The 27337-nt window shown below is 41.5% G+C and overlaps 1 protein-coding gene across 1 annotated transcript in view; it reads left to right on the forward strand.

The window, feature by feature from the left end:
• The first annotated feature begins 2210 nt into the window (after positions 1-2210).
• NOC4L (nucleolar complex associated 4 homolog) overlaps positions 2211-27337 on the forward strand; it is a 34208-nt gene continuing 9081 nt past the window's right edge. Inside the window, exons 1-11 of the mRNA XM_070762649.1 lie at positions 2211-2430; positions 3461-3581; positions 5131-5237; positions 10348-10449; positions 12567-12716; positions 13358-13457; positions 17549-17583; positions 20237-20287; positions 22006-22117; positions 23521-23581; positions 26100-26210. Coding sequence (XP_070618750.1) covers positions 2317-2430; positions 3461-3581; positions 5131-5237; positions 10348-10449; positions 12567-12716; positions 13358-13457; positions 17549-17583; positions 20237-20287; positions 22006-22117; positions 23521-23581; positions 26100-26210 — 1064 coding nt within the window. The 5' untranslated portion in view covers positions 2211-2316. The remainder of the gene's footprint in view (positions 2431-3460; positions 3582-5130; positions 5238-10347; positions 10450-12566; positions 12717-13357; positions 13458-17548; positions 17584-20236; positions 20288-22005; positions 22118-23520; positions 23582-26099; positions 26211-27337) is intronic.

Consider the following 27337-nt stretch of genomic DNA (forward strand, 5'->3'; position numbering starts at 1 on the left):
CTGGATGCCTTCTTGTCAGCAATGCAGAGTTTTGTTCAGCAGATATACAGGGTGCATTCCAAAAGTAATGCAATTATTTATTTATTTATTCATTCATTCATTCAATTTTTATGCCGCCCTTCTCCTTAGACTCAGGGCGGCTTACAACATGTTAGCAATAGCACTTTTTAACAGAGCTAGGCTATTGCCCCCACAATCCGGGTCCTCATTTGACCCACCTCGGAAGGATGGAAGGCTGAGTCAACCTTGAGCCGGTGATGAGATTTGAACCGCTGACCTTCAGATCTACAAGTCAGCTTCAGTGGCCTGCAGTACAGCACTCTACCTGCTGTGCTACCCCGGCTCATTATTTTTATTTATTTTTAAAAGGAATTTATTGAACAGATTTGCACAAACATTTAAAATTCTTCAAAGTACTGTCCTTGGGCCTCTACACATTTTTTCCAGCGACTCTGCCATGACCAGTACACGCCCTGGAAGGCGTCTTCGGGGACCTCTTGCAAGGTCTTCGACACGGCTGATGGGATCTCTTCTATGGACGAAAAACGGGTTCCTTTCAGGGTTGGGAATAAAAAGAAGTCTGCTGGAGCGACGTCAGGACTATAGTGGGGGGTGGGCCAGCGTTGGCACCTGGTGTTTGGCTTAAAAATGATGGGAGTCTCCAATTCCAACGTTGTCGTAAGGTGAGGACTCCCTCTATGCTCTGTTGGTGGCAAAGTAGCATCTATTAACCACCTGGGTCATCCTGTTCAAAATTAGCCAAATTCTTTTTTTTTTTTTAAAGGCAACTCACAATCATTCATAATGATTTTGTGCCTGCTAGAGTATTGTCCGTATTTCCTAAAGCGTCTGGATCGATACAGCATGAAAAAATTGATTCCGCTCATGTTGTCGGTGGTCCAGATTATTATAACAAAACCCTGGAAAATTAAACTATATCTTTCAGGGGGATTTAAATGGGTGGCAAATTGCTCTAGCTGACAAATGAGCACAGAGGATTCTAAACACACACACACACACACACACACACACACACACACACACTAAAAGCTACCTTTATTCAAAGCTGGCCAACTATTTCGTCGCTAAACCAACAGCGATTTCCAAATAGATTATTTTATCTGACAGATATTATTCTTGGTAGAAAATACTGTCAATAGATTTGGAAGTGACAGTCTCAAAATGGGTGAACAGTGCAGTCAGGTGGTAGAAAAAGCAAGTAGAATGCTTGGCTGCATAGCTAGAGGTATAACAAGTAGGAAGAGGGAGATTGTGATGCCGCTGTATAGAGCGCTAGTGAGACCCCATTTGGAATACTGTCTTCATTTCTGGAGACCTCACCTACAAAGAGATATTGATAAAATTGAACAGGTCCAAAGACAGGCTACAAAAATAGTGGAAGGTCTTAAGCATAAAACCTATCAGGAAAGACTTAATGAACTCAATCTGTATAGCCTGGAAGACAGAAGGAAAAGGGGGACATGATAGAAACATTTAAATATGTGAAAGGGTTAAATAAGTTTCAGGAGGGAAGTGTTTTTAATAGGAAAGTGAACACAATAAGGGGACACAATCTGAGGTTAGTTGGGGGAAAGATCAGAAGCAACATAAGAAAATATTATTTTATTGAAAGAGTAGTAGATCCTTGGAACAAACATCCAGAACACATGGTTGGTAAATCCACAGGAACTGAATTTAAACATGCCTAGGGTAAACATATATCCATCCTAAGATAAAATACAGGAAATAGTATAAGGGCAGACTAGATGGACCAGGAGGTCCTTTTCTGCCGTCAATCTTCTATGTTTCACCCACTTTATATGCATGCTTTGGGGTTGTTTTAAGGCAGAGGTCTCCAACCTTGGCAACTTTTAAGACTTGTGGACTTCAACTCCCAGAATTACTCAGCCAGTTTTGCTGGCTGAGGAATTCTGGGAGTTGAAGTCCATAAGTCTTAAAGTTGCCAAAGTTGGAGAGCCCTGTTTTAAAGGAGGATCTTCTTTGCTCAGCCAGATGTGCTAAATTCCCACGCCCGGCGCTTCCGTTGCATTACATTCCCACGCTACAATACTCCCCGCCTGCCTTTGGAACTTTTCCCGGGCCCCTCACCCTACCCAAAGCGCCCCCAACCCCTAAAGTCCACTCCTTCCCCAAGAGCAGGGCAAGGGTGCCCGGGAGCGCCGGGTTGCAACTCTTGCGCAACACCGAAGAGGAGGAGCCGGCGGGCGAGGCGGGGCCTGGCCGCGCTTCCTTCCGCTCACGTGGGCTCAGCGGCTGGAGCGGCGCTCTAGGCTGAGGGAAGCGCAACTTGGAGGCATGGCGGAGGCTGCTGAGCGAGAAGCCCAAGTGCGGCTGGCCGGCTGCTTGGAGGAGGCGCTGGGCAGCCGCCGTGGCGCCAACCGCGTCTTCGAGATCCTGGAGCTTCTGCAGGTGGGCGCAGAGCAGAGCGGGGATTTCAGTGGTCTCGGGCCCTTGGAAGAGGTTGTGTGTTTGTGTGTGTGGTATTTGTGGCATGCACATGCAATAGTCTCGGGCCATTGGAACGGTTTGTGTGTGTGTGTGTGTGTGTGTGTTGTATTCACATGCAATGGTCTCGGGCCCTTGGAAGGTTTTTTTGTGTGTGTGTTGAATTTGTGGTATGCACATGCAATAGTCTCGGGCCCTTGGAAGTGTGTGTGTGTGTTGTATTTGTGGTGTGCACATGCGATGGTCTCGGGCTCTTGGAAGAGTGTGTGTGTGTGTTGTATTTGTGGTATGCACATGCAATAGTCTCGGGCCCTTGGAAGAGTGTGTGTGTTGTATGCACATGCGATGGTCTCGGGCTCTTGGAAGGGTTTGTGTGTGTGTGTGTTGTATTTCTGGTATGCACATGCAATGGCCTCGGACCCTTGGAAGAGTGTGTGTGTGTGTTGTATGCACGTGCGATGGTCTCGGGCTTTTGGAAGGGTTTGTGTGTGTGTGTGTATTGTTTTTGCGGTATGCCCATGCAATGGTCTTGGGCCCTTGGAAGGGTTTGTGTGTGTGTGTGTTGTATGCATATGCAATGGTCTTGGACCCTTGGAAGGGTTTGTGTGTGTGTGTGGTATTTGTGGTATTCACATGCAATGGTCTCAGGCCCTTGGAAGGGTTTGTGTGTGTGTGTGTGTGTGTGTGTTTTTGTGTGTTGTATGAACATGAATTTGGTGTAGGAAGAAAAAAGCGGTTACACGCTGCTCCTGAGCATATGCAGAGCATCCTTTGGACATTTTCAAGAGGAGATTGGACTGTCATTTGGCTGGGGTGCTGTAGGATTTTGGGGTTGGACTTGATGACCTGCAAGGTCCCTTTCAACTCTAACAAATAAATAAATAAGATGCAGCTGCTTTCAACAGCAACCCTCTAGTTTCCTTGAATATTTCATTAGCCGCCTTAATCCTGTGATTTCCTTTCCCCAAATTCTGGTTTCTCCAACAACTCGCAGGCTGAGGACCAGGAGATAATCCTATGTGCCATCCGGACATGCAGCCGTCTCTTTGGAGCTTTACTCACGCGGGGAGAACTCTTTGTGGGCAAACTTCCACCAGAGGATGATTTTGTCCAAGGTAAGAGAATTGCCTGGGGGGAGAGGGGGGGCAGGAGGGACAGGTATGGGTGTGATAAACGGAATGTAGATTTGGCTAAGAGTAGGGAAATTTTAGGCCGTTCCTGAACACGGGTGATGTGGCAAAAGCTCAGCATCTTTCCTGCTTTATCAGGAGGAAGATGCCGCTGCTTTCAATGGAATTTTCCTCCTAGTTTTTCCTCCTGGAGGCGTCTGTAATATGGTAAATGATTTAGCTTTACTAGATAAATGGTCAAAGCAATGGAAACTGCAGTTTAATGTTTCCAAATGTAAAATAATGCACTTGGGGAAAAGGAATCCTCAATCTGAGGATTGTATTGGCAGTTCTGTGTTAGCAAAAACTTCAGAAGAGAAGGATTTAGGGGTAGTGATTTCTGACAGTCTCAAAATGGGTGAGCAGTGCAGTCAGGCGGTAGGGAAAGCAAGTAGGATGCTTGGCTGCATAGCTAGAGGTATAACAAGCAGTAAGAGGGAGATTATGATCCCGCTATATAGAGCGCTGGTGAGACCACATTTGGAATACTGTGTTCAGTTCTGGAGACCTCACCTACAAAAAGATTGACAAAATTGAACGGGTCCAAAGACAGGCTACAAGAATGGTGGAAGGTCTTAAGCATAAAACATATCAGGAAAGACTTAATGAACTCAATCTGTATAGTCTGGAGGACAGGAGGAAAAGGGGGGGACATGATCGAAACATTTAAATAGGTTAAAGGGTTAAATAAGGTTCAGGAGGGAAGTGTTTTTAATAGGAAAGTGAACACAAGAACAAGGGGGCACAATCTGAAGTTAGTTGGGGGAAAGATTACAAGTAACGTGATAAAATATTATTTTACTGAAAGAGTAGTAGATGCTTGGAAGAAACTTCCAGCAGACGTGGTTGGTAAATCCACAGTAACTGAATTTAAACATGCCTGGGATAAACATATATCCATCCTAAGATAAAATACAGGAAAATAGTATAAGGGCAGACTAGATGGACCATGAGGTCTTTTTCTGCCGTCAGTCTTCTATGTTTCTATGTTTTGGGGTGGTGGTGGTGGTTTGCAGCAATCCTTTAGGGGTAGATTTTAAGGCTGCACGCTTCAGATCTTATTTGGCAGAAGTTGCTTTCGGGTTGAGGTGAGCACAGCCCCTCTGGGTTCATTAAAGTAGCTGTGTCATATATATTTTTTTCTTCCTGGAGGGTGGTTGTTTAATTTTGTTCTAGAAGTTTTCTTAAGCAGACCTTTTGGGATCGTTTTTAAGGCTAGGCATGCTTCAACTCTTATTTGACAAGAAGTGCTTTGGACCACCGCTCAGCACAACCCTTCTGGGTTCATTAAAGCAGCTGCATCTTTTAAAAATATTTGATAGAAGAGGTCCAAGGCTCTTCATGAATCTACTGATTAAAACAATGTGGGTTGCAATTTTGTGGGGCAGCTTATTTATGGCTGGGCTTATACCGAATATATATGGTAGTTGATGACCTCACAGTGGAGGGTAGCTTCTCTTCATCTTTCTTCAGTCCACGCCTTGCTTTGTTTTAGGAAATTATAGCGCAGAAGAGAAATATAAAATTTGGATGAGACATCGCTACAACAGCTGTACCACATGTCTGGGGGAACTGATGGGACATGAAGCTTTCCAGGTCAAAGTGAGTTTGCCAAAGAGCCAGCTTTTCATTCGATGGATTCTTGCAAAATAAAATAGTCTAGTAAAAGCTAAAAATAAAAAAGAGATTTGTAAATTTTCTGTCTAACACGGCAACCGAGCAGCAATTAACCTCCAATTAAGGCTCAGACACGGGGTTTTGAAATAAAATAGTTTATTGTACAATCAGGTTTATTGGAAAACATAAATTAGAACAAGGGCTGCCAAAATTCAAAACGAGTGATAAGCAAGGTTTCAAACAAAGTTTCCAAAGCACAATTACTCACACGCTTCTTAACATTATATTGTTTGGAACTGCAGAAAGATATGATTGTATGAAAGGCAAAAACTCTTAACGTGCTCTTTTCCTTCGAAGGATCAAACGTTGATTTTCTGCAAAGGGAACCTCCCAGCTTCTTCTCCTTTTATATACCCTGGGATTATAGACTGCGCATGTCTGTACTCAAGTCCTCCTCCTGAGTTTGTGTAACTGCTCTTGCTTCCCCCTGCATCCTTCTCACTCTTGCGTCCAGAATAGGGTCCCTCACCTCTTCCTCATCAGACCCAGGCAAAGCCCCAGTTGGGGGTTCTACCCTTCTGACTCCTCTGACAGCCACACAGGCCAAACATGCCCAGATGGACCCGATTCATCTGGCTCAAAGTCTGTTATCAAAGGATCGGGCCGCGATCCAACCACAACAGTAAACAAATCATTTCTGTCTGGTCCTTTCCATTTTGAGAACAGAACCCAAAGTTCTAGGCTTCTACATTTCCCCAAAGTGAATAGCCAGAATATCAGGGAAAACAACCTTAATTTTTTTTTTTTAGTTTTTATTTTCTTCTGGGCGTGCTAGCTTTCTGCCTGCAGGGAAGCCACACTTTATATTTTTGAAAATCTTTTCTTGCCTTTGAAGAAGCCAGTGGAGCAAAATGAAGTGAGAAAGCCTATATCCTCAAATGAAAAACTTTCTGAGTAAAAATAACTTTTATTTTTCTCTCTCCACATACATTTATACAATATAGTAGACCTTCTGTTTCCAGTACAGTAATCCCTCGCTACTTCGTGGTTCATTTTTTGCGGATTCGCTACTTCACGGGTTTTCAAAGGAGGCTTAAATCCATTGAAAATTTTAAATCCCATTAAAATTCATAAAATTCTTCTACAGTATTACTGTACTCTATTAAAGAAACTGGTATTGTGTGAATACTTTATGGTGATGTGGCACAATATTATTATTTATTTGTTTTATTTATTTATTTGATTTTTATGCCCCCCTTCTCCTTAGACTCAGGGCGGCTTACAACATGTTAACAATAGCCCTTTTTATCAAAGCCAGCCTGTTGCCCCCACAATCCGGGTCCTCATTTTACCCACCTCGGAAGGATGGAAGGCTGAGTCAACCTTGAGCCGGCGATGAGACTTGAACTGCTGACCTTCAGATCTACAGTCAGCTTCAGTGGCCTTGCAGTACAGCACTCTACCTGCTGCGCCACCCCGGCTCCTTATGTTTAGGAATTATGTTTAGGAATCTGACAGCCCATGGGTAGATGCTGTTTTTAAACCTGTTTGTCTGGCTGGCTATGCTTCGATACCTTCTGTGTGATGATAGAAGTGAAAGGAGACACTCTTCATGAGCCCAAATTGTGGGGATTTAAGGGGGCTTAAATCCATTAAATCCATTGAAAATCTTAAATCCATTAAAAATTCATAAAAAAGGCATAAAGGCAGAAAGAAAGGCATAAAAAAGGACTTGGTGTGGCTGTCTTGTGCAATGAGCAATGAAAAGTGGAGTAAAGTCCAGCCAGATGTTATCCAGTTAGCAAATTCCTGAGGAGATGCAATAGCAATAGCACTTAGACTTACAGTAATCCCTCGCTACTTTGCGGTTCATCTTTTGCGGATTCGCTACTTCACGGGTTTTCAAAGGGGGCTTAAATCCATTAAATCCATTGAAAATTTTAAATCCATTCAAAATTCATAAAATTCTTCTACAGTACTCCTGTACTCTATTAAAGAAACTGGTAGGATGTCACATGAAGTTCCAGCTGAGAAACATCATAGGATGACTGTTTAATGCAAAGGGTGGGTTTTAAAAGTCCAAATACTCGTTAAATAAAAAATTTTTTTTATTTCCTCTACTTCACGGAAATTCGTTTTTCACGGGTGGTCTTGGAATGCATCCCCCGTGAAAAACGAGGGGGTCATTGTACAATAAAATGCAATATAGTGTTAATAAATCATATAATCACATCCAAAAAATCTTAATTCATAACTATTTAATTTTGGAGTAAATAATTCTTTCCTCACTACCAACTTTCTAATTTTGTCATCCAGATAAACCAATTCAATTCTAATTGAATTCCCCCATTGATATTCCTTCAAGTATTTAATACTAACCATATAACTAACCTCTTAAACATTATGCCATAGTACTTAATTAGTTTTGATTATGTTAAATTGTCTTTCCTTTCTTTCTCCTATCTTATATACTCTCTTCCTTTCATATATCCTCTCCTCTAAGTTCACTTTCACCCTCATTTATATTATCACATGTCTATTTTTCTTCCTATGTATTTGTGTATTGGACAAATGAATAAATAAAATAAATAAATAAATAAATATAAGTAAAATCAATGAAATTTATTAATGGGAAATAAGATGATTAATAGGTATTATAAATGTATGGAATTTAAGAATAAGGATGATTTAAAGGAAAAGACAATTATTGAATATAAACTATTATCAAGAGGGAAATGAGAACGGCTTGATGATTTATAATTATTTGTAATGACGTTTTGAAAGAAATGTTGACACATATTTATAATAGTTAATTGGGTGAATGCTAATTGAGTTTGGAGTAAAATTTAAAATTTGGAATTAGTAAATATTCACGGAACCAACAAGAGGGAGATGAAAAAAGTTTGAAATTTGTTTTTATTTGTTTTTAGTTTTTAGTAATAGATATGGTTATGTAAGGGTTTTTAGTTTCTTTAGAAAAACATTCTAATTTTCTAGCACCAAAGGACACAAAATTCTGGGGCTGTTGCAGCTCATCATGTACTGCACAATTTCTTCCCGAACAAATATTTATTTTCTTTTACTGTTTCCAATTCTGTGTTAAAAGGGTTGGCTCTCCCCAAGAAGCTTAACTATATAAAGTCAATTTATTTTGGCTTTGGCTGTAATTTCGCCAGTGTCTCTCCTTGTCCCAAATCAATATCTTCATCAATGAACTACCGTATTTTTCTGAATATAAGACACATCTTTTTTCCCAGTAAAAGAGGGTGGAAATGTCTGTGTGTCTTATACACCGAATACAGCCATTTTTTTGGCCTCTTGAAGCCACACACCTGTGTCCCATTTTTACAAGAAAAAAATTGGTCCATTTTTCACAAAAAATGAGTTGTGCAGAGTATTTGGAAGACCTTTGGAGTGCTCCTGGAGACAAAAGCACCCCGGTTTTTGTGGAAAATTGGGCGAAAATTGAGGCTGTTTCTTGCAAAAATCTCTGTACCCATTTTTGCAAAAAGTAGGTGAAAAATGGGCCGTGTTTCACAAAAATGGCTATTTTTGCCTTCCTCTAGCCCCCAGGAGCACTCTGTAGGCTTCCCAAACCTGCGTGACCAGGTTTTGCAAAAATGGGTGAAAAATGGGTCAGTTTTTGCAAAAGGCGTGAGCAGAAGGTTTGGGAGGACTGCAGAGTCCTCCTGGGGCGGACAACTTGTTTTTCTTTTTTTGAAATCTTGGTGCATCATATAGTCTGAAAAATACGGTAATTCCTCCATTGCACTAAATGAGGGTTTCGTAAACTTGGGCAACTTTAGAGGTAGATCTCAACTCCCAGAATTTCGCAGCCCTCTTAAAGTAACCACATTTGAAGAACACCAACTTAGCGCAATAGGGCATGTTCCATTCCTGCTTAGCATCTTCTGTGCATTTAGCTAGTTGGGGGCTTATTCTGTAAACCACAGTGAAACTGGTTTAGCACCTCCCAGCTTCCTTAGCCACCAAAGTGTTTAAAAACGCTGCAAGATTCCTGAAGGATATTTTAGTAAGGGTGGGTGGGTGGAAAATGGACTTAATATTCAATATCTCTTCTGCTTTCTTACCTGTCCGTTTTGGTGGAAGGAAACTGCTCTTTGTACCCTGATGAAATTTGTTTTTTTTTAAGTTTGTTTATTGGTTTTTACACAAATACAAAAGACTAAAACAAATATTGTACACATTTGTCAGTTATAGGTCATAAGCCATTCTAGAACAAGGGGACACAATCTGAAGTTAGTTGAGGGAAAGATCAAAAGCAACATGAGAAAATATTATTTTACTGAAAGAGTAGTAGATCCTTGGAACAAACTTCCAGCAGACGTGGTTGGTAAATCCACAGTAACTGAATTTAAACATGCCTGGGATAAACATATATCCATTGTAAGATAAAATACAGGAAATGGTATAAGGGCAGACTAGATGGACCAGGAGGTCTTTTTCTGCCGTCAGTCTTCTATGTTTCTATTACATTCCTTATTAACATATCAGTATATAATAATAATTAATTTAATAATAATAATTTATTGGATTTGTATGCCACCCCTCTCGGCAGACTTGGGGCGGCTAACAACAATAATAAACACAACATGTACAATCCAATAATAATAATATAATATATATTATTCAAAGGGATAGGAGTGGTAAGTGTCGTAAGTAAAATAGATTAGTACTAGTTAATTATACTTATACGTGCATAGAAATATCACTGAGTAGCCTTGAAAAATAGATACAGAAGTTAATATGCCGAAAGCTATTACTGCTTATCCATTTGTATTTATGTTTTCTCACTCGTTATCTGAATTGTGTACGTATTTATTTAATCAGTACAACTACATTGTGTCATATTTCTTTTCTCCATCCATTTATACCAAATTTTCCATATCTCATCGAATTTGTGAGCCGCTCCGAGTCCTCGGAGAGGGGCAGCATATAAATCTAATAAATTATTATTAATTATTATTATTATTATTATTCTGTACCCTTGATTTCCATGGTCATTTTGTCCATTTCTGCACATTTGAAATATCAATATCTCTTCTGCTTTCTTACCTGTCCGTTTTGGTGGAAGGAAACTGCTCTTTGTACCCTGATGAAATTTGTCGAATTGGAAGGCAAACACCCCTTGGTCAAGAACGAATGGAGTTTCAACTTCCCCCGGGAACTTTTACAAGTAAGTTATCTGAATTCTCATCCTGAGTTTATCTTCAGCTTTGATTCCTTAGAAGGTTGATGTTGTTAGTTGCAAAGTTGTGTCAGACCCATCGTGGACCCATGGACAACATTCCTCCTGGCCTTCCTGGATTCTACCATCCTTAGGAGTCCATTTAAGCTCATGCCGACTGTTTCAGTGACTCCATCCAGCGACCTCGTTCTCTGTCGTCCCCTTCTGCTTTTGCCTTCAATCGTTCCCAGCATTAGGCTCTTCACCAGCGAGTCCTTCCTTCTCCTTAGGTGGCCAAAGTCTTTGAGTTTCATCTTCAGGATCTGGCCTTCTAAAGAGCGATCAGGGTGGATCTCCTCTAGGACTGACCGGTTGGATCGCCTTGTAGAGTCCAAAGGCCTCCATTCTTTGGTGTTCAGCCTTTCTTATTTATTTATTTATTTATTTATTTATTTTATTTATTATTTAGATTTGTATGCCGCCCCTCTCCGCAGACTCGGGGCGGCTCACAACAAAGTGAAAAACAATTTACAACAAATCTAAATTTCTACTAAAAACATTTAAAAACCCCATTTTCTAAACACACGTACATACACACATACCATTCATAAATTGTATATGCCCGGGGGAGATGTCTCAGTTCCCCCATGCCTGACGACAAAGGTGGGTCTTAAGGAGCTTACGAAAGGCAAGGAGAGTAGGGGCAGTTCTAATCTCCGGGGGGAGTTGGTTCCAGAGGGCCGGGGCCGCCACAGAGAAGCCTCTTCCCCTGGGGCCTGCCAACCGACATTGTTTAGTTGACGGTCACTGGGATTCGTGCGGCAGCAGGCGGTCTCGGAGATATTCTGGTCCAGTGCCATGAAGGGCTTTAAAGGTCATAACCAACACTTTGAATTGTGACCGGAAATTGATCGGCAACCAATGCAGACTGCGGAGTGGTCCAACTTTCACAGCCATGCATCGCAACTGAGAAAAACATCACCTTGACTATACTCACTTTTGTTGGCCTGGTGATGTCTCTGTTTTTTAGTATTCTGTATAGATTTGCCATAGCTTTCCTCCCCTGGAGCAAGTGACTCTTAATTTCTTGGCTGTAGTCTCCATCTGCGGTGGTTTTGGAACTGATAACTCGAAATAATACAAGTAGTCCTTGATGTACAATAATTTGTTTAGTGACGTTACAACGGCCTTGAAAGAATAGAATAGAATAGAATTTTATTGGCCAAGTGGGATTGGACACACAAGGAATTTGTCTTGGTGCAGATGCTCTCAGCGTACATAAAATAAAAATATACATTTGTCAAGAATCATGTAGTACGACACTTAATGATTGTCATAGGGGTCAAATAAGCAATGAAGAAGCAATATTAATAGAAATCTTAGGATATAAGCAACAAGTTACAGTCATACAGTCAACATGGGAGGAAATGGGTGATAGGAATGATGAGAAAAACTAGTAGAATAGAAGTGCAGATTTAGTAGAAAGTCTGACAGTGTTGAGGGAATTATTTGTTTAGTAGAGTGATGGCATTGGGGGGAAAAAACAGTTCTTGTGTCTAGTTGTCTTGGTGTGCAGTGCTCTGTAGCGAAGTTTTGAGGGTAGGAGTTGAAACAGTTTATGTCCAGGATGCGAGGGGTCAGTAAATAATTTCCCCACCCTTTTTTTGACTCATGCAGTCTACTGGTCCTCAATGGAAGGCAGGTTGGCAGCAATTGGTTTTTCTGCAGTTCTGATTATCCTCTGAAGTTTGTGTCGGTCCTGTTGGGTTGCAGTACCAAACCAGACAGTTATAGAGGTGCAGATGACAGATTCAATGATTCCTCTGTAGAACTGGATCAGCAGCTCCTTGGGCAGTTTGAGCTTCCTGGGCTGGTGCAGAAAGAACATTCTTTGTGGTGCTTTTTTGATGATGTTTTGGTTTTAGGTGACCATTTTAGGTCTTGAGATACGATAGAACCTAGAAATTTGAAGGTCTCTACTGTTGATCCTTCTAAGGTCGGTAAAATGAGGGACCAGATTGTTGGGAGCAATATGCTTATTCTCTGTAAACCCCTTAGAGAGGGCTGCAAACACTGTGAAGTGGTATATAAGTCTAAATGCTATTGTTATTTGCCTCCCTTTCCAGGTGGTGGTGGACGGTCTAATCCAGATTGATCAGAATTCCTCCCTCCTAATCTCACGTTTCCAGGAATACATGGAACAGGATGATGTCCGGTTCTTTGTGATGAAGGCGGTGGCCGAAAACCTTGGCAACGTGATGACCAAGGTCAAACAGGTACTTCAACTTCCTGGCTGAGAATAGAACTCTTTCATTCATTTAGCCAGCCTGAGTCCCATTGGGATTGGGGGGCATAGAAGTCTAATAAATAAATAAAATAAATACATTTAACAGTTTTAAAGTAAAAAGAACAGAAAAAAGGAAGTTAAAATAGGAGGAGGAGGCGATGAGTTTTACTTCTCTGAGCTTCTTGCAAAAAAAATGGCAAGATTAAAAATAATTTTCAAAAACGAGAGACAATTGCATTTATGAGCTAATACTTTGTTTGCTTTTAGAGGTTGCGGGCAGTGAGAAATACCGTTTATTTATTTATTCATTCATTCATTCATTCATTCATTTATTTAGTCCAATACACAATACATATATAAAGAAAAGATATAAAAGTAGAGGAGAAGATATATGAAAGGAAGAAAAGATATATGATGTATGAGATAAGGAGAGACAATTGGACAGGGGACGAAAGGCACACCAGTGCACTTATGTACGCCCCTTACTGACCTCTTAGGAACTTGGAGAGGTCAATCGTGGAGAGACTAAGGGAGAAATGTTGGGGGTTAGGGGTTGACACACCTTGACTATATCTGGTTTTCAAAGCGATTAAAATGTCTGCAGTTTTATTATGTTTGTCCTTCCCACAGGCTCCCATTCCGATTTACCAAAAGAATGCCTTCAATCTCATATCGTCCATCGTCATGCCGAGTGAGGAAAGCGAGATAAAAATTTTTCTAGTGAAACACGGTGAGAGGATTTCCTGGTTTCTGACATCTGTGTGTAGTCTGGCCAGAATTGTGATCTTGACAGATGTGGCAAGAGTGAACTCTGTTTGTTTGTTTGTTTGTTTGTTTGTTTGTTTGTTTATTCGTTTATTCATTCATTTATTTATTCATTAAGTCTTTCCTGATAGGTTTTATGCTTAAGACGTTCCTAGATCTATCTATCTATCTATCTATCTATCTATCTATCTATCTATCTATCTATCTATCTATCTATCTATCTATCTATCTATCTATCTATCTATCATCTATATCTATCTATCTATCTATCTATCTATCTAACTATCATCTATCTATCTATCATCTATATCTATCTATCTATCTATCTATCTATCTATCTATCATCTCTCTATCTAACTATCTATCTAGCTATCATTCATCTATCTATATCTATCTAACTATCTATCTATCTATCTATCTATCTATCTATCTATCTATCATCTCTCTATCTATCATCTCTCTATCTATCTCTCTATCTCTCTATCTCTCTATCTAACTATCATCTATCTATCTATCATCTATATCTATCTATCTATCTATCTATCTATCTATCTATCTATCTATCTATCTATCTATCTATCTATCTATCTAACTATCTATCTATCTATCTATCTATCTATCTATCTAACTATCATCTATCTATCTATCATCTATATCTATCTATCTATCTATCTATCTAACTATCATCTATCTATCTATCATCTATATCTATCTATCTATCTAACTAACTATCTATCTATCTATCTATCTATCATCTCTCTATCTATCATCTCTCTATCTATCTCTCTATCTCTCTATCTAACTATCATCTATCTATCTATCTATCTATCATCTATATCTATCTATCTATCTATCTATCTATCTATCATCTCTCTATTTATCTATCTAACTATCTATCTATCATTCATCTATCTATATTTATATCTATCTATCTATCTATCTATCTATCTATCTATCTATCTATCTATCTCATCCATCCATTTGTTGAGTTGAGTTGAGTTGAGTTGAGTTGAAAGGGACCCTGCAGATCATCAAGTCCAACCCCAAACCCTACACCTCCCCAGCCAGATGGCAGTCCAATCTCCTCTTGAATATGTCCAGAGTTGGGGCGTTCACAACCTCTGCTGGCAGGCCATTGTATTGGTTGATCGCTCTGACCGTCAGGAAGTTCTTCCTTATTTCCAGGTTGAATCTCTCCTTGGTCAGCTTCCATCTGTTGTTCCTTGTTTGGCCTGCTGGTGCCCTGGGAAATAGTGTGACCTCCTCCTCTCTGTGTCAACCCCTCAAGTATATTGCTATCATGTCCCCCCTGGCCCTTCTTTTCGCTAGACCAGTGTTTCCCAACCTTTTTTGAGCCGCGGCACATTATTCATATTTTCAAAATCCTGGGGAACACTGAAAGGGGGGGGCGGGGGGGCGGGGCTAAAGAAAAGTTTGGACAAAAAAACCCTCTCTTCCTCCCTTTCGCTCTATTTCTCCCTCTTTCTCTCTTTTCCTTCCTTCCCTTCTTTCTCTCTCTCCATCCCTCTTTCTTTCTTTCTTCCTCTCTTTCTTCCTCTCTTTCTCTCTCCCTCCTTCCCTTCCTCTATGTCTTTCTCTCTCCCTTGCTCTCTCTCGCTGTCTCTCTTGCTATCTCTTTCTTGCTTTTTTCTCTCTCTTGCTCTCTCTCTCTCTTTCACTGTCTTGCTATATGTCTCTTTCTTTCTCTTTGCCTCTCTTGCTATCTCTCTTTCTCTCTCTCTCTTTCTCTCTCTCTGTCTCTCTTGCTATGTCTTTCTTTCTCTTTCTCTCTCTCTCTGTGCCTCTCTTGCTAAGTCTCTTTTTCTCTTGCTATGTCTCTCTTTCTTTTTCTCTCTCTCTGCCTCTCTTGCTATGTCTCTCTTTCTCTCTCTCTTTCTCTATCTCTCTTTCTCTGCCTCTCTTTCTTTCTCTGTCTCTCTTTCTCTGCCTCTCTTGCTATGTCTCTCTTTCTCTCTCTCTCTGCCTCTCTTATGTCTCTCTTTCTTTCTTTCTTTCTTTCTTTCTTTCTCTCTCTCTCTCAGCTGACTGCAAGCGGGAGCCCTGACGGTGGCAGCTGGACGTGTTGCTGGACACCGTATATGCCAGGCCCGCAGCGCCAGCATGTACGACGTCCAGCAGCACGTCCAACCGCCACCGTCAGGGCTCCCGCTTGCAGTCAGCTGAGAGAGAGAGAGCGCGCCCTCTCGCCGCCCCCCCCCCCCCCGCTCCCATCGCCAGTGCCCTCCCACCGGGCCACAAAGGACACTTGCCGTCGACGCCAGAGAAGCTCCAGCTGGGTGGGGCGCTGCCGGTACTTCCGTCCTGGGGCTCCCGCTCGCAGCTGTCAACCGGCTCCTGCTCGATGCCGCGGTTTTCGGCGCTCTCCTGCTGGGCCCCAAAGAAGGAAGGTGGGAAAAAGGCGCGAAGGATGGAGCTCTCCTTCCTGCCTTCCTTCTTTGGGGCCCAGCAGGAGAGCGCCGAAAACCGCGGCATCGAGCAGGAGCCGGGGGACAGCTGCGAGCGGGAGCCCCAGGACGGAAGTACCGGCAGCGCCCCGCCCAGCTGGAGCTTGGTGGCACACCTGGCCATGTCTCACCGCGGCACACCGGTTGGGAAACGCTGCACTAGACTATTCGTGGTTAAACAATCCATAAGGTCCCAATTATCTAAATCTACGAGGGTTATCCGGAAAGTAAGGTTACAAGATTTTTTTTTAATGCAAAGAATGAATATATTTTATTTTATTGCCATAGTTTTTATTGATTTTTTTTGTATTTACATCTTAATATTTTCAGGTAAATCTACATCCATATATTTACATTAATAATCATGCATTATATAGTTATACATTTTATACACAATTATTCTTTATATTCTTCTTCCCACATCAATCTGCTGGTGCCCTGCTGGTGCCATTCAGTTACTGTGGATTTATCTACCACGTCTGCTGGAAGTTTGTTCCAAGGATCTACTACTCTTTCAGTAAAATAATATTTTCTCATCAAAAGCAACATGAGAAAATATTATTTTACTGAAAGAGTAGTAGATCCTTGGAACAAACTTCCAGCAGACGTGGTAGATAAATCCACAGTAACTGAATTTAAACATGCCTGGGATAAACATATATCCATCCTAAGATAAAATACAGAAAATAGTATAAGGGCAGACTAGATGGACCATGAGGCCTTTTTCTGCCGTCAGACTTCTATGTTTCTATGTTTCTAATCTCTTACTGGTTTTTTGTCTTTCATTTTTGTATCCATTTAAACTTATATATACTGCTCAAAAAAATAAAGGGAACACTCAAATAACACATCCTAGATCTGAATGAATGAAATATTCTCATTGAATGCTTCGTTCTGTACAAAGTTGAATGTGCACAACAGCAGGTGAAATTGCTTGTCAATCAGTGTTGCTTCCTAAGTGGACAGTTTGATGTCACAAAAGTTTAATTTAGCCGCCCCAAGTCTTCGGAGAGGGGCGGCATACAAATCTAATAAATTATTATTATTCTTATTATTAATTTACTTGGCGTTATATTGTGTTGTTTAAGTGTTCCCTTCATTTTTTTGAGCCGTGTATAATATATTTTAACAAAAGTTACATGGATTGTAGCATAGGCAGTACATTATTTTGCCTCTATAGGTAGTATATTATCCTCTCCATAAAACCGAAACAATTTCACGATCAATCAAAGCAGTGTTCATGCCCTTAGCATTCAGGTAGCGTATTACAGAGCGCACTTCGCACATGGCGGGAAATGAAATAAGGACGCTCAAGTCTAACCTTCACCACAACGCCAGTCAATGATCTACTGACCACTGGCACTGCTTGTTCGCTTCTGCTGGCTTCCCGCTACGCGATAGTAATACCAACTTCCCCCACGAACAATCCCCGCGAGAGCTACGTGCCTTGTAACCTTATTTTCCAGATAACCCTCAATTGAAGTATTAAATTATTCCAAATCTTTGGGAGGAAACATTCCAAAGAGTAGTCTTGATTCCAACAGCTGGGTTTTTTTGTTTTTAATTGGGGGTTCTCTTGCTCTCTTGACAGATAATCAGGAGGAATGGAAAGTGTCCAAACTCAAGGTAAATCTTTTGATGGAGTGAATTGTTATTGTTACTCTTCTGTTGACCTTGCTTAAGGCAAATTCTGGGCTGGGCTTCTGAGGGTTCAGGAGAACCTTTAGCTAAGATTCTGTGCAGTTCAGAGAACCCCCAAATACCACTCCTGGCTGGCCCTGCCCTCCCAGGGGTCCCCACAGTTCTGGTTTCAGGCTGATTCAGATAATAATTGGAATAAATGATTGCTAAAGGCATATATTTGTAAAAAAAATGTTGGCTTGTCTTGGTTAGCTATGCTATGAAACCTTCACCAATACCGAGCAGAGAATTTTAACAGAGCGTGGATGTGTGATAAAGCCAAGACACAGACTTAGTTAAATAAGTATTATTTACATATAAACAAAATATAAACAATCCAGAATAAGCACGAAGCAAATACAGAATAATACGCACTGAGCAATTACAAGATTAGAGCACAAAGCAAAATACAATATACAGTGTTCCCTCGATTTTCGCGGGTTCAAACTTCGCGGAACGTCTATACCACGGTTTTTCAAAAACATTAATTAAAAAATACTTCGCGGTTTTTTCCCCTATACCACGGTTTTTCCTGCCCGATGACGTCATATGTCATTGCCAAACTTTTGTCTGCCTTTAAAAAACATTTTTTAAAATAAACTTTAATAAATAAACATGGTGAGTAATAATCTAAATGGTTGCTAAGGGAATGGAAAATTGTAATTTAGGAGTTTAAAGTGTTAAGGGAAGGCTTGTGATACTGTTCATAGCCAAAAATAGTGTATTTATTTCCGCATCTCTACTTTGTGGAAATTCGACTTTCGCGGGCGGTCTGGGAACGCATCCCCTGCGGAAATCGAGGGAACACTGTAGATAAAAGCATGAAACTAAAATACAATATTGATAAAGCACGAAACTAAAATACAATATAGATAAAAGCACAAAGCTTATACAGTGGTACCTCGAGATACGAGTTTAATTCGTTCCGGACCTGGGCTCTTAAGTCGAGCAGCTCTTATCTCGAACGACTTTTCCCCATAGGAATTAATGTAAATAATTTTAATTGGTTCCAGCCCTAAAAAAACTCACAAAGTTAGTCTAAATTATGCAGAAAGACATGTTTTTAATGAAGAAATGTACATGTACATATAAATGAATAATGAAGTTTCTTTCACTTAACTTGTAAACTTTCTTAAACTTTTAAATTTACATATGTTCAACTTCTCTGCCACCCAGTCCTGTAGGACAGAGGTCCCCAACCCTTTTTGCACCAGGGACTGGCTTTAAGCGATCAAGAGAGGAATGGGTGAATGAATGGACGGAGGGTGGGAAGGAAGGAAAGAGCGAAGGGACAGGAACAGAGGAAGGAAGCAAGGAAACTTATGAAAGGGGAGAGTAAGAGAGGAATGAGTGAAGGGAGGGAGGGAGGGAAGAAGGTGGGAAGGAGAAAGAAAAGAAGAAATAGAGGAAGGGAAGGTAAAAGAGAGAAAGAAAAAGAGCAAGAAAGAAAGAAAGAAAGAAAGAAAGAAAGGGGGAAGGGACAGGAACAGAGGAAGGAAGCAAGGAAACTTATGAAAGGGGAGAGTAAGAGAGGAATGAGTGAAGGGAGGGAGGGAGGGAAGAAGGTGGGAAGGAGAAAGAAAAGAAGAAATAGAGGAAGGGAAGGTAAAAGAGAGAAAGAAAAAGAGCAAGAAAGAAAGCTGCAAGCACCCCCCCGAGCCCCCCAGGCCGGCTGCAACCTTTTAAAACACGCGCGCCGCTTCGCAGCTGTCTCCTGAAGCCGAACGCGGAAGTTAGCGTTTGGCTTCAGGAGACAGCTCCTTGGCGCTTGTATCTCGAATTTGGGCTTGTAAGTAGAACAAAAATATCTCTCCCCTCCCAGCTCTTATCTCGAGTTGCTCTTAAGTAGAGCAGCTCTTATGTCGGGGTTCCACTGTACAAGCACGGAGCTTAGAAACAACTCCCCCGTCTTAGGCAAAAGTAATGTAAAGGAAATGACCAAGCAAAATAATGAGCTTTCATAGCTTCAATGAGGAAGTGACGAAACAGCCTTGAATATTAACTCTTCAAGTACGTGTTAACTCTTTGAGTGCACATTAACCCTTTAAGTAAAAGTTTGGTACAGTTTACAATATGCAGTTTACAATGGCAATCCCTAACACACATGTACTCCTGTACTAACAAAAAAAACACAACATCTTCTTTATTCCTCCTTCTACGCAGTACTTTTCTTTCTCATTTCTCTCTTTAGTAGTTAAGCTAGTTATCTAAGAAATAACATCAAAACATTCCACAAGTCGTTCTAAAATTTATGGGCTAATCAGTGCTAGCCAGGAGCCATAAAAGCAGGTCATGAATCACACATTTGTTAGCTTACTCTCCGGAGCGTGTCATGGATGCGTCCATCTTGGAAGGACAAGATTGAACAGAATCAGCTTCTTCTGTTCACACCCGGGTGTGAGGAAATTGATTAATTAATTCTTTCTACTACGTTTTTACTTAACAACCTGGTCACGGAACGAATTACGTTCTTAAGTAGAGGAACCACTGTATTTTGATGGCTACGCTTGGCTTTCCCATTTAAACCTGCAGGATTTGGTCCGTTCTGAAGGCTGCTTCACTTCTTCTTCTATAACTTTTTATTTTTTGGCTCCCCCAGGAACACAGACGGGCCTTTGAGAGGATGTGGCTTGGATTCCTGAAATATAAGGTAGGGGCATTGAGGATGTTAACAGTCTGATTGTGGGGTTGATGTCACACCTGAGTAATAATTTCATCCATCTAAGTATGGCTTCAATACAGCCTAATCAGGAGAGATTAGAATGTGGAAGAATAGAATAGAATAGAATAGAATTTTATTGGCCAAGTGTGATTGGACACCCAAGGAATTTGTCTTGGTGCAGATGCTTCCAGCTTACATAAAAGAAAAAGATACATTTGTCAAGAACCATGTGCAATGGAAACTGCAGTTTAATGTTTCCAAATGTAAAATAATGCACTTGGGGAAAAGGAATCCTCAATCTGATTATTGTATTGGCAGTTCTGTGTTAGCAAAAACCTCAGAAGAGAAGGATTTAGGGGTAGTGATTTCTGACAGTCTCAAAATGGGTGAGCAGTGTGGTCAGGCGGTAGGAAAAGCAAGTAAAATGCTTGGCTACATAGCTAGAGGTATAACAAGCAGGAAGAGGGAGATTGTGATCCTGCTATATAGAGCGCTGGTGAGACCACATTTGGAATACTGTGTTCAGTTCTCGAGATCTCACCTACAAAAAGATATTGACAAAATTGAAAGAGTCCAAAGACGGGCTACAAGAATGGTGGAAGGTCTTAAGCGTAAAACGTATCAGGAAAGACTTAATGAACTCAATCTGTATAGTCTGGAGGACAGAAGGGAAAGGGGGGACATGATCGAAACATTTAAATATGTCAAAGGGTTAAATAAGGTCCAGGAGGGAAGTGTTTTTAATAGGAAAATGAACACAAGAACAAGGGGGCACAATCTGAGGTTAGTTGGGGGAAAGATCAAAAGCAACGTGAGAAAATATCATTTGACTAAAAGAGTCGTAGATGCTTGGAACAAACTTCCAGCAGACGTGGTTGGTAAATCCACAGTAACTGAATTTAAACATGCCTGGGATAAACATAGATCCATCCTAAAATAAAATACAAAAAATAGTATAAGAGTAGACTAGATGGACCATGAGGTCTTTTTTCTGCCGTCAGTCTTCTATGTTTCTATGTACAACATTTAATGATTGTCAGGGAGGGAGGGAAGGAAGGAAAGTGAAAAGGGAGGAAGGAAGGAAAATGGAGAGGGGAAGGATGAAAAATGGGAAGGAAGGAAGGAAAATTGTTTTTTATATATATTAAGGATTTTAAATTGTTTTTAACGATTGGATTTGTATTGTTCTGTTGTTGTGAGCCGCTCGGAATCTCCGGAGAGGGGGGGGCATACAAATCTAATAAATAAATAAATAATAAAATGGGAAGGAAGGGAGGAAAATGGAAAGGGAGGAAGAGAGGAAAATGGAGAGGGGAAGGAAGGAAAATGGGAAGGAGGGTAGAAAAAAAGGAAGAAAGGGAAATGGGGAAGAAGGAAAGAATAGTGTGAAGGGAAGGAAGGGAAGAAAAGGAAGGAAGGACGGGAACAGGTGAGGGGAAGAAGGAAGAAAAACAGGAAGGATGGAAGGGAAAAAGGAGAAGGGTAGGATGGGAAGGAAGGAAAATGGAGAGAGGAAGGAAGGAAAGCTAAGAGGGAAGGAAGGAAGGAACTAAAACAGGGAGAGGAAAGAGGGGAAGAATGAAAACAGGAAGGAGGACCTGGCATTATTCATCCTTTGCACCAGGCCATGCTTGAAAGAAATAATTGATTGTAGGCCTCTTACATAACATTGCCCACCTTCTCTCTCTCTCTCTCTCTCTGTGTAGCTACCTGGAAGCCTCTACAAAAAAGTGTTGGTCATTCTACATGACTCCATCCTGCCCCACCTGAATGAGCCCACCCTCTTGATAGATTTCTTGACCGTCGCGTATGATGTTGGTGAGTGGTGCTTCCCGGGGAACCACCTGGATTAGCCCTGGACCTTAGGGGGAAAAAAACGGAGCAGTAAAGAAAACCCAGTCTTGAGAAAGTGTTGGGTGAAGCTGTGGGCAACGAACGTCACATCTGGTGGCTCTGAATGTCATTGGCGATTCTGCTGGATCTCCCAAAAAATAGCTCTAGTTCCCTTTTTACTGAGGTTTCCTGCTTGAGCAAATTAGACTAGAAGACCTCCAAGCAGTAGTGGGGTTCAATTTATTTATTTTTGCCACCGGTTCTGTGGGCGTGGCTTGGTGGGTGTGGCAGGCTTGGTGGGCGTGGCAGGGGAAGGATACTGTAAAATCCCCATTTCCTTTCAATCAGCTAGGACTTGGGAGGCAGAGAATGGATGTGGGTGGGGCCAGTCAGCGGTGATTTTCACTGGTTCTCTGAACTACTCAAAAGTTCTGCTATTGGTTCTCCAAGCTACTCAAAATTTTCGCTACTGGTTCTCTGAACTGCTCAAAATTTCTGCTACTGATTGTCTGAACTGCTCAAAATATCCATTACACTAGTTCTCTGAGCTATTCAAAATTTCTGCTATCGGTTCTCTGAACTACCCTGTTTCCCCGAAAATAAGATGTACCCCGAAAGTAAGGCATGTCAGAGGTTTTGCAGAATTTGCTAATATAAGGCACCCCCCGAAAATAAGGCGTAGTCAAGTTTACGTACGGTGGAAAAACATATGGTACCATTCAAAGCTGTTCATAGCGGTACCGTAATAATGTGGCGTCCCCTGCTGGCCCCTTCCATCGCTTTGTACCGTCCAGTACAGCAGACACAGTCTGCTGCTGTCTCACCGCCATTACAGTCTCCACTACAGTGCGTAGCCAGAAGCTGCAATAGCGGGAGTATACTGTTGTACCATATAAGTGCCGTCGTTTGTGTGTGTGGGTGCCATACTGACAGGTACCGTACCGTAATCAGTGTACCATAGGGTACACTTTCTTTGGGGGTGTCAGCTTTTCTGCCTGTGAATTTGTCTTATTTGAGAAATATAAGGCACCCCCCCGAAAATAAGATGTAGCACAACTTTTGGAGCAAAAATTAATATAAGACAGTGTCTTATTTTCGGGGAAACACGGTACTCAAAATTTCTGCTATCGGTTCTCCGGATTGCTCAAAATTTCTGCTATCGGTTCTCTGAACGACTCAAAATTTCTGCTATCGGTTCTCTGAGCTACTCAAAATTTCTGCTATCAGTTCTCTGAACGACTCAAAATTTCTGCTATCGGTTTTCTGAGCTTCTCAAAATTTCCACCACTTTCTCCAGAACTGCTGAGAACCTGCTGAATCCGACCTCTGCCTCCAAGGTCCCTTCCAACTCGTGTTATTTTGAACCTCGCTTTGTGCATCTCTTTCAGGTGGAGCCATCAGCCTTCTTGCCTTAAACGGACTCTTTGTTTTGATTCTCCAACATAACCTGTGAGTGCCTTAGTAAATCCTAGGAAAAGGTCCCGTTCTTCAGCCGAAGGCTTTTAAGTTCTCCTATTCACACATTACAATTCCTGTAGCAGGATCAGCTTTGTCCAAGCCAAGTGTTTGGGGATTGTGATTTCTAGCCAAGTCATCCTCATCATCTTTTAACAACCCCATAATCCCTTGCGGGGTCTGTTTGTCTGGGCAACTGAATGGAACTAGCAGTGTGTTTACTGGCCCATTGCCTTTCCTGTTTCCAATACGGAGTTTTGTTTGGCAGATATATTCTCACTGTGCCCAGAGAGAGAAATGCCTGCCTCTACCGAGGATTGAACTCATAGCATGATGATGATGATGATGATGATGATGATGATGATGATTATTATTATTATTATTATTATTATTATTATTATTATTATTAACATTACGCAGTCATAGGTGCTTGGGAAGCACCCGACTGGTGATGAAATACGAAATCCAGCATAGATGATGATGATGATGATGATGATTATTATTATTATTATTAATTAGATTTGCATGCCACCCCTCTCCGAAGACTCGGGGCGGCTCACAGAATAGATACAAACATAAGCATGTTGCACAAATCTAACAATTTAAAATACAACTAAAAACCCTCGTGTAATACACAATCATACAGTCCAATCACACCATACATTACATCTATTGGTCAGAGGGGCAAGGTCTAATTGCCCCAAGCCTGGCGACGTAGATGGGTCTCGAGGCTCTTGCGAAAGGCGAGGAGAGTGGGGGCAGTACGAATCTCTGGAGGGAGATGATTCCAGAGGGCCGGGGCCGCCACAGATAAGGCTCTTCCCCTAGGCCCCACCAAACGACATTGTTTAGTTGATGGGACCTGGAGAAGGCCAACTCTGCGGGACCTAACCGGCCGCAGGGATTTATGCGGCAGGAGGCGGTCCCGTAAGTAATCTGGTCCGATGCCATGTAGGGCTTTGTAGGTCATCACCAACACTTTGAATTGTGTCCGGAAACCAATCAGCAGACAGTGCAATCTGCGGAGTGATGAAGAGACATGGGAATATCTGGATAGATCCATGAGCGCTCGCGTGGCTGCATTCTGCATTATTTGAAGTTTCTGAACACTCTTCAAAGATGGATGCTCCATGTAGTGGCAAGAGCTCTACCCCTAGGCCACCACACCACTCTTGATTCCTACCTGATGTGGCCTTTGTAAATTCAAGTGGTGCAGTGGTTTTTGGAAAAAGAAGATTGACGGCAGAAAAAGACCTCCTGGTCGATCTAGTCTGCCCTTATACTATTTCCTGTATTTTATCTTAGGATGGATCTATGTTTATCCCAGGCATGTTTAAATTCAGTGGCTGTGGATTTACCAACCACGTCTGCTGGAAGTTTGTTCCAAGCATCTACTACTCTTTTAGTCAAATAATATTTTCTCACGTTGCTTTTGATTTCCCCCCCCAACTAACCCCAGATTGTGCCCCCTTGTTTCTTGTGTTCACTTTCCTATTAAAAACACTTCCCTCCTGAACCTTATTTAACCCTTTAACATATTTAAATGTTTCGATCATGTCCCCGTTTTTCCCATGTTACAGCCTCTTTGTGGTCACGTAATCAAAATTCAGACGCTGGGTGACTGATTTGTCTTTGAAACCAGGGCAGTGTCCCACGGTCACTTTTTGTGATCTACTTACTAGCAGTGGGGAAACCCAATTCACTCTACTCACTTAGTGATTGCTGTGATTCACTCTGCCGCATGAATTCCAGCGACCAGTTAGGTCCCACAGAGTGGGCCTTCTCCGGGTCCCGTCAACTAAACAATGTCATTTGGCAGGACCCAGGGGAAGAGCCTTCTCTGTGGCGGCCCCGGCCCTCTGAAACCAGCTCCCCCCAGAGATCAGAATTGTCCCCACCCTCCTTGCCTTTCGTAAGCTCCTTAAAATCCACCTCTGTCGTCAGGCATGGGGGAGTTGAGATATTCCTTCCCCCTAGGCCTATACAATTTATGCATGGTATGTTTGTGTGTATGTTTGGTTTTTAATAAGGGTTTTTAGTTATTTTAAATATTAGATTTGTTATATGCTGTTTTTTTATTATTGTTGTTAGCCGCCCCGAGTCTATGGAGAGGGGCGGCATACAAATCTAATAGATAGATAGATAGATAGATAGATAGAGAGAGAGAGAGAGAGAGAGAGAGAGAGAGAGAGAGAGATATGATAGGTAGATGGGTAGACGGATAGATAGATAGATAGATAGATAGATAGATAGATAGATGATAGATAGATAGATAGATAGATAGATAGATAGATAGATAGATAGATAGATAGATAGATAGATAACTAGATAGATAGATAGCCCTGGCTAGAAAGGTTGTAAAATGGGGCACAACTCAGCAATGAGAAATTTTGTCGTCAGTTGTGGTCGTAAGTATTCTGAAAGTTATACCTGTATTCTGAAAGTTAGGAATGTCAGAAAACAACGTTCTTTAAATTAATCTATTATTGTTTGTTGTTGGGGTTTTTTGCAGGGAATATCCAGATTTCTACACAAAACTCTACAGTCTTCTGGATCCTTCTATCTTCCATGTAAAATACCGTGCCCGGTTCTTCCGTTTGTTGAACTTGTTCTTATCTTCGTCGTAAGTCGAGGTTTGGTGCTTCACCCCAGACTTTCTTCGTATCCTATTTCCCATCAGTATCCCATTCATAACCTAGGTGTAGACCAGGGTTGGGCAATTAATTTTGCCATGGGGCCGTATGAGAAATTGGGATGGTTTTAGAGGGCCGGATTAATATAATTAACTCAGTTCTACCCAATTCTGTATATTATTGGGTAGAACTGAGTTAATTATATTATAATTATAAATTATATTATATTATATTTATATATTATAATTATATTATAATTATAAATTAATTGCCCACCCCTTCCTTCCTTGTCCCCTCCATTTCTCCTTCCTTCCTTCTCCAGATGGAGAGAAGCTCCTGTCTCTCTTGATTTTTTCTGCCTTTTATTTCTGCTTTTGGGCAGTTCTTTACTTCTCTTTCAAAATATTCCTTTCAGGTGCCTCTCTTCAACTGACCTACATTGTCAGTTGAGAAAACATAGTGGAGGCTTTTTCTGAAAGTAGATTTGGATTCCTTTTCTTCCCCCTCCTCCCTTTTCCCCACCTGAGAGGTGGGGTGGGGTTTTGCTTTAAATTTCTTGGAAAGGCCAATGAAACCAATGAACAATTAAAAAATGAGCATTTATGGGACATTTGCAAAAGGGCATGGAAAGAGAATTTCTCCTTCCTTCCTCCCTCCATTTCTCCTTCCTTCCTTCTTTCCTCCCTCCATTTCTCTTTCTTTCTTTCCTTCCTTTCTTCCTCCCTCCCTCCATTTCTCCTTCCTTCCTCCTTCCATTTCTCCTTCCTTCCTCCTTCCATTTCTCCTTCCTCCCTCCATTTCTCCTTCCTTCCTCCTTCCTTCCTCCCTCCATTTCTCCTTCCTTCCTCCCTCCATTTCTCCTTCCTTCCTCCTTCCATTTCTCCTTCCTTCCTCCTTCCATTTCTCCTTCCTCCCTCCCTCCATTTCTCCTTCCATTTCTCCTTCCTCCCTCCCTCCATTTCTCCTTCCATTTCTTCTTCCTCCCTCCCTCCATTTCTCCTTCCTTCCTCCCTCCATTTCTCCTTCCTTCCTCCTTCCATTTCTCCTTCCTTCCTCCATTTCTCCTTCCTTCCTCCTTCCATTTCTCCTTCCTCCCTCCCTCCATTTCTCCTTCCTT

Source organism: Erythrolamprus reginae, chromosome 10 (genome assembly GCF_031021105.1).
Source record: "Erythrolamprus reginae isolate rEryReg1 chromosome 10, rEryReg1.hap1, whole genome shotgun sequence".
Lineage (NCBI taxonomy): Eukaryota > Metazoa > Chordata > Lepidosauria > Squamata > Dipsadidae > Erythrolamprus > Erythrolamprus reginae.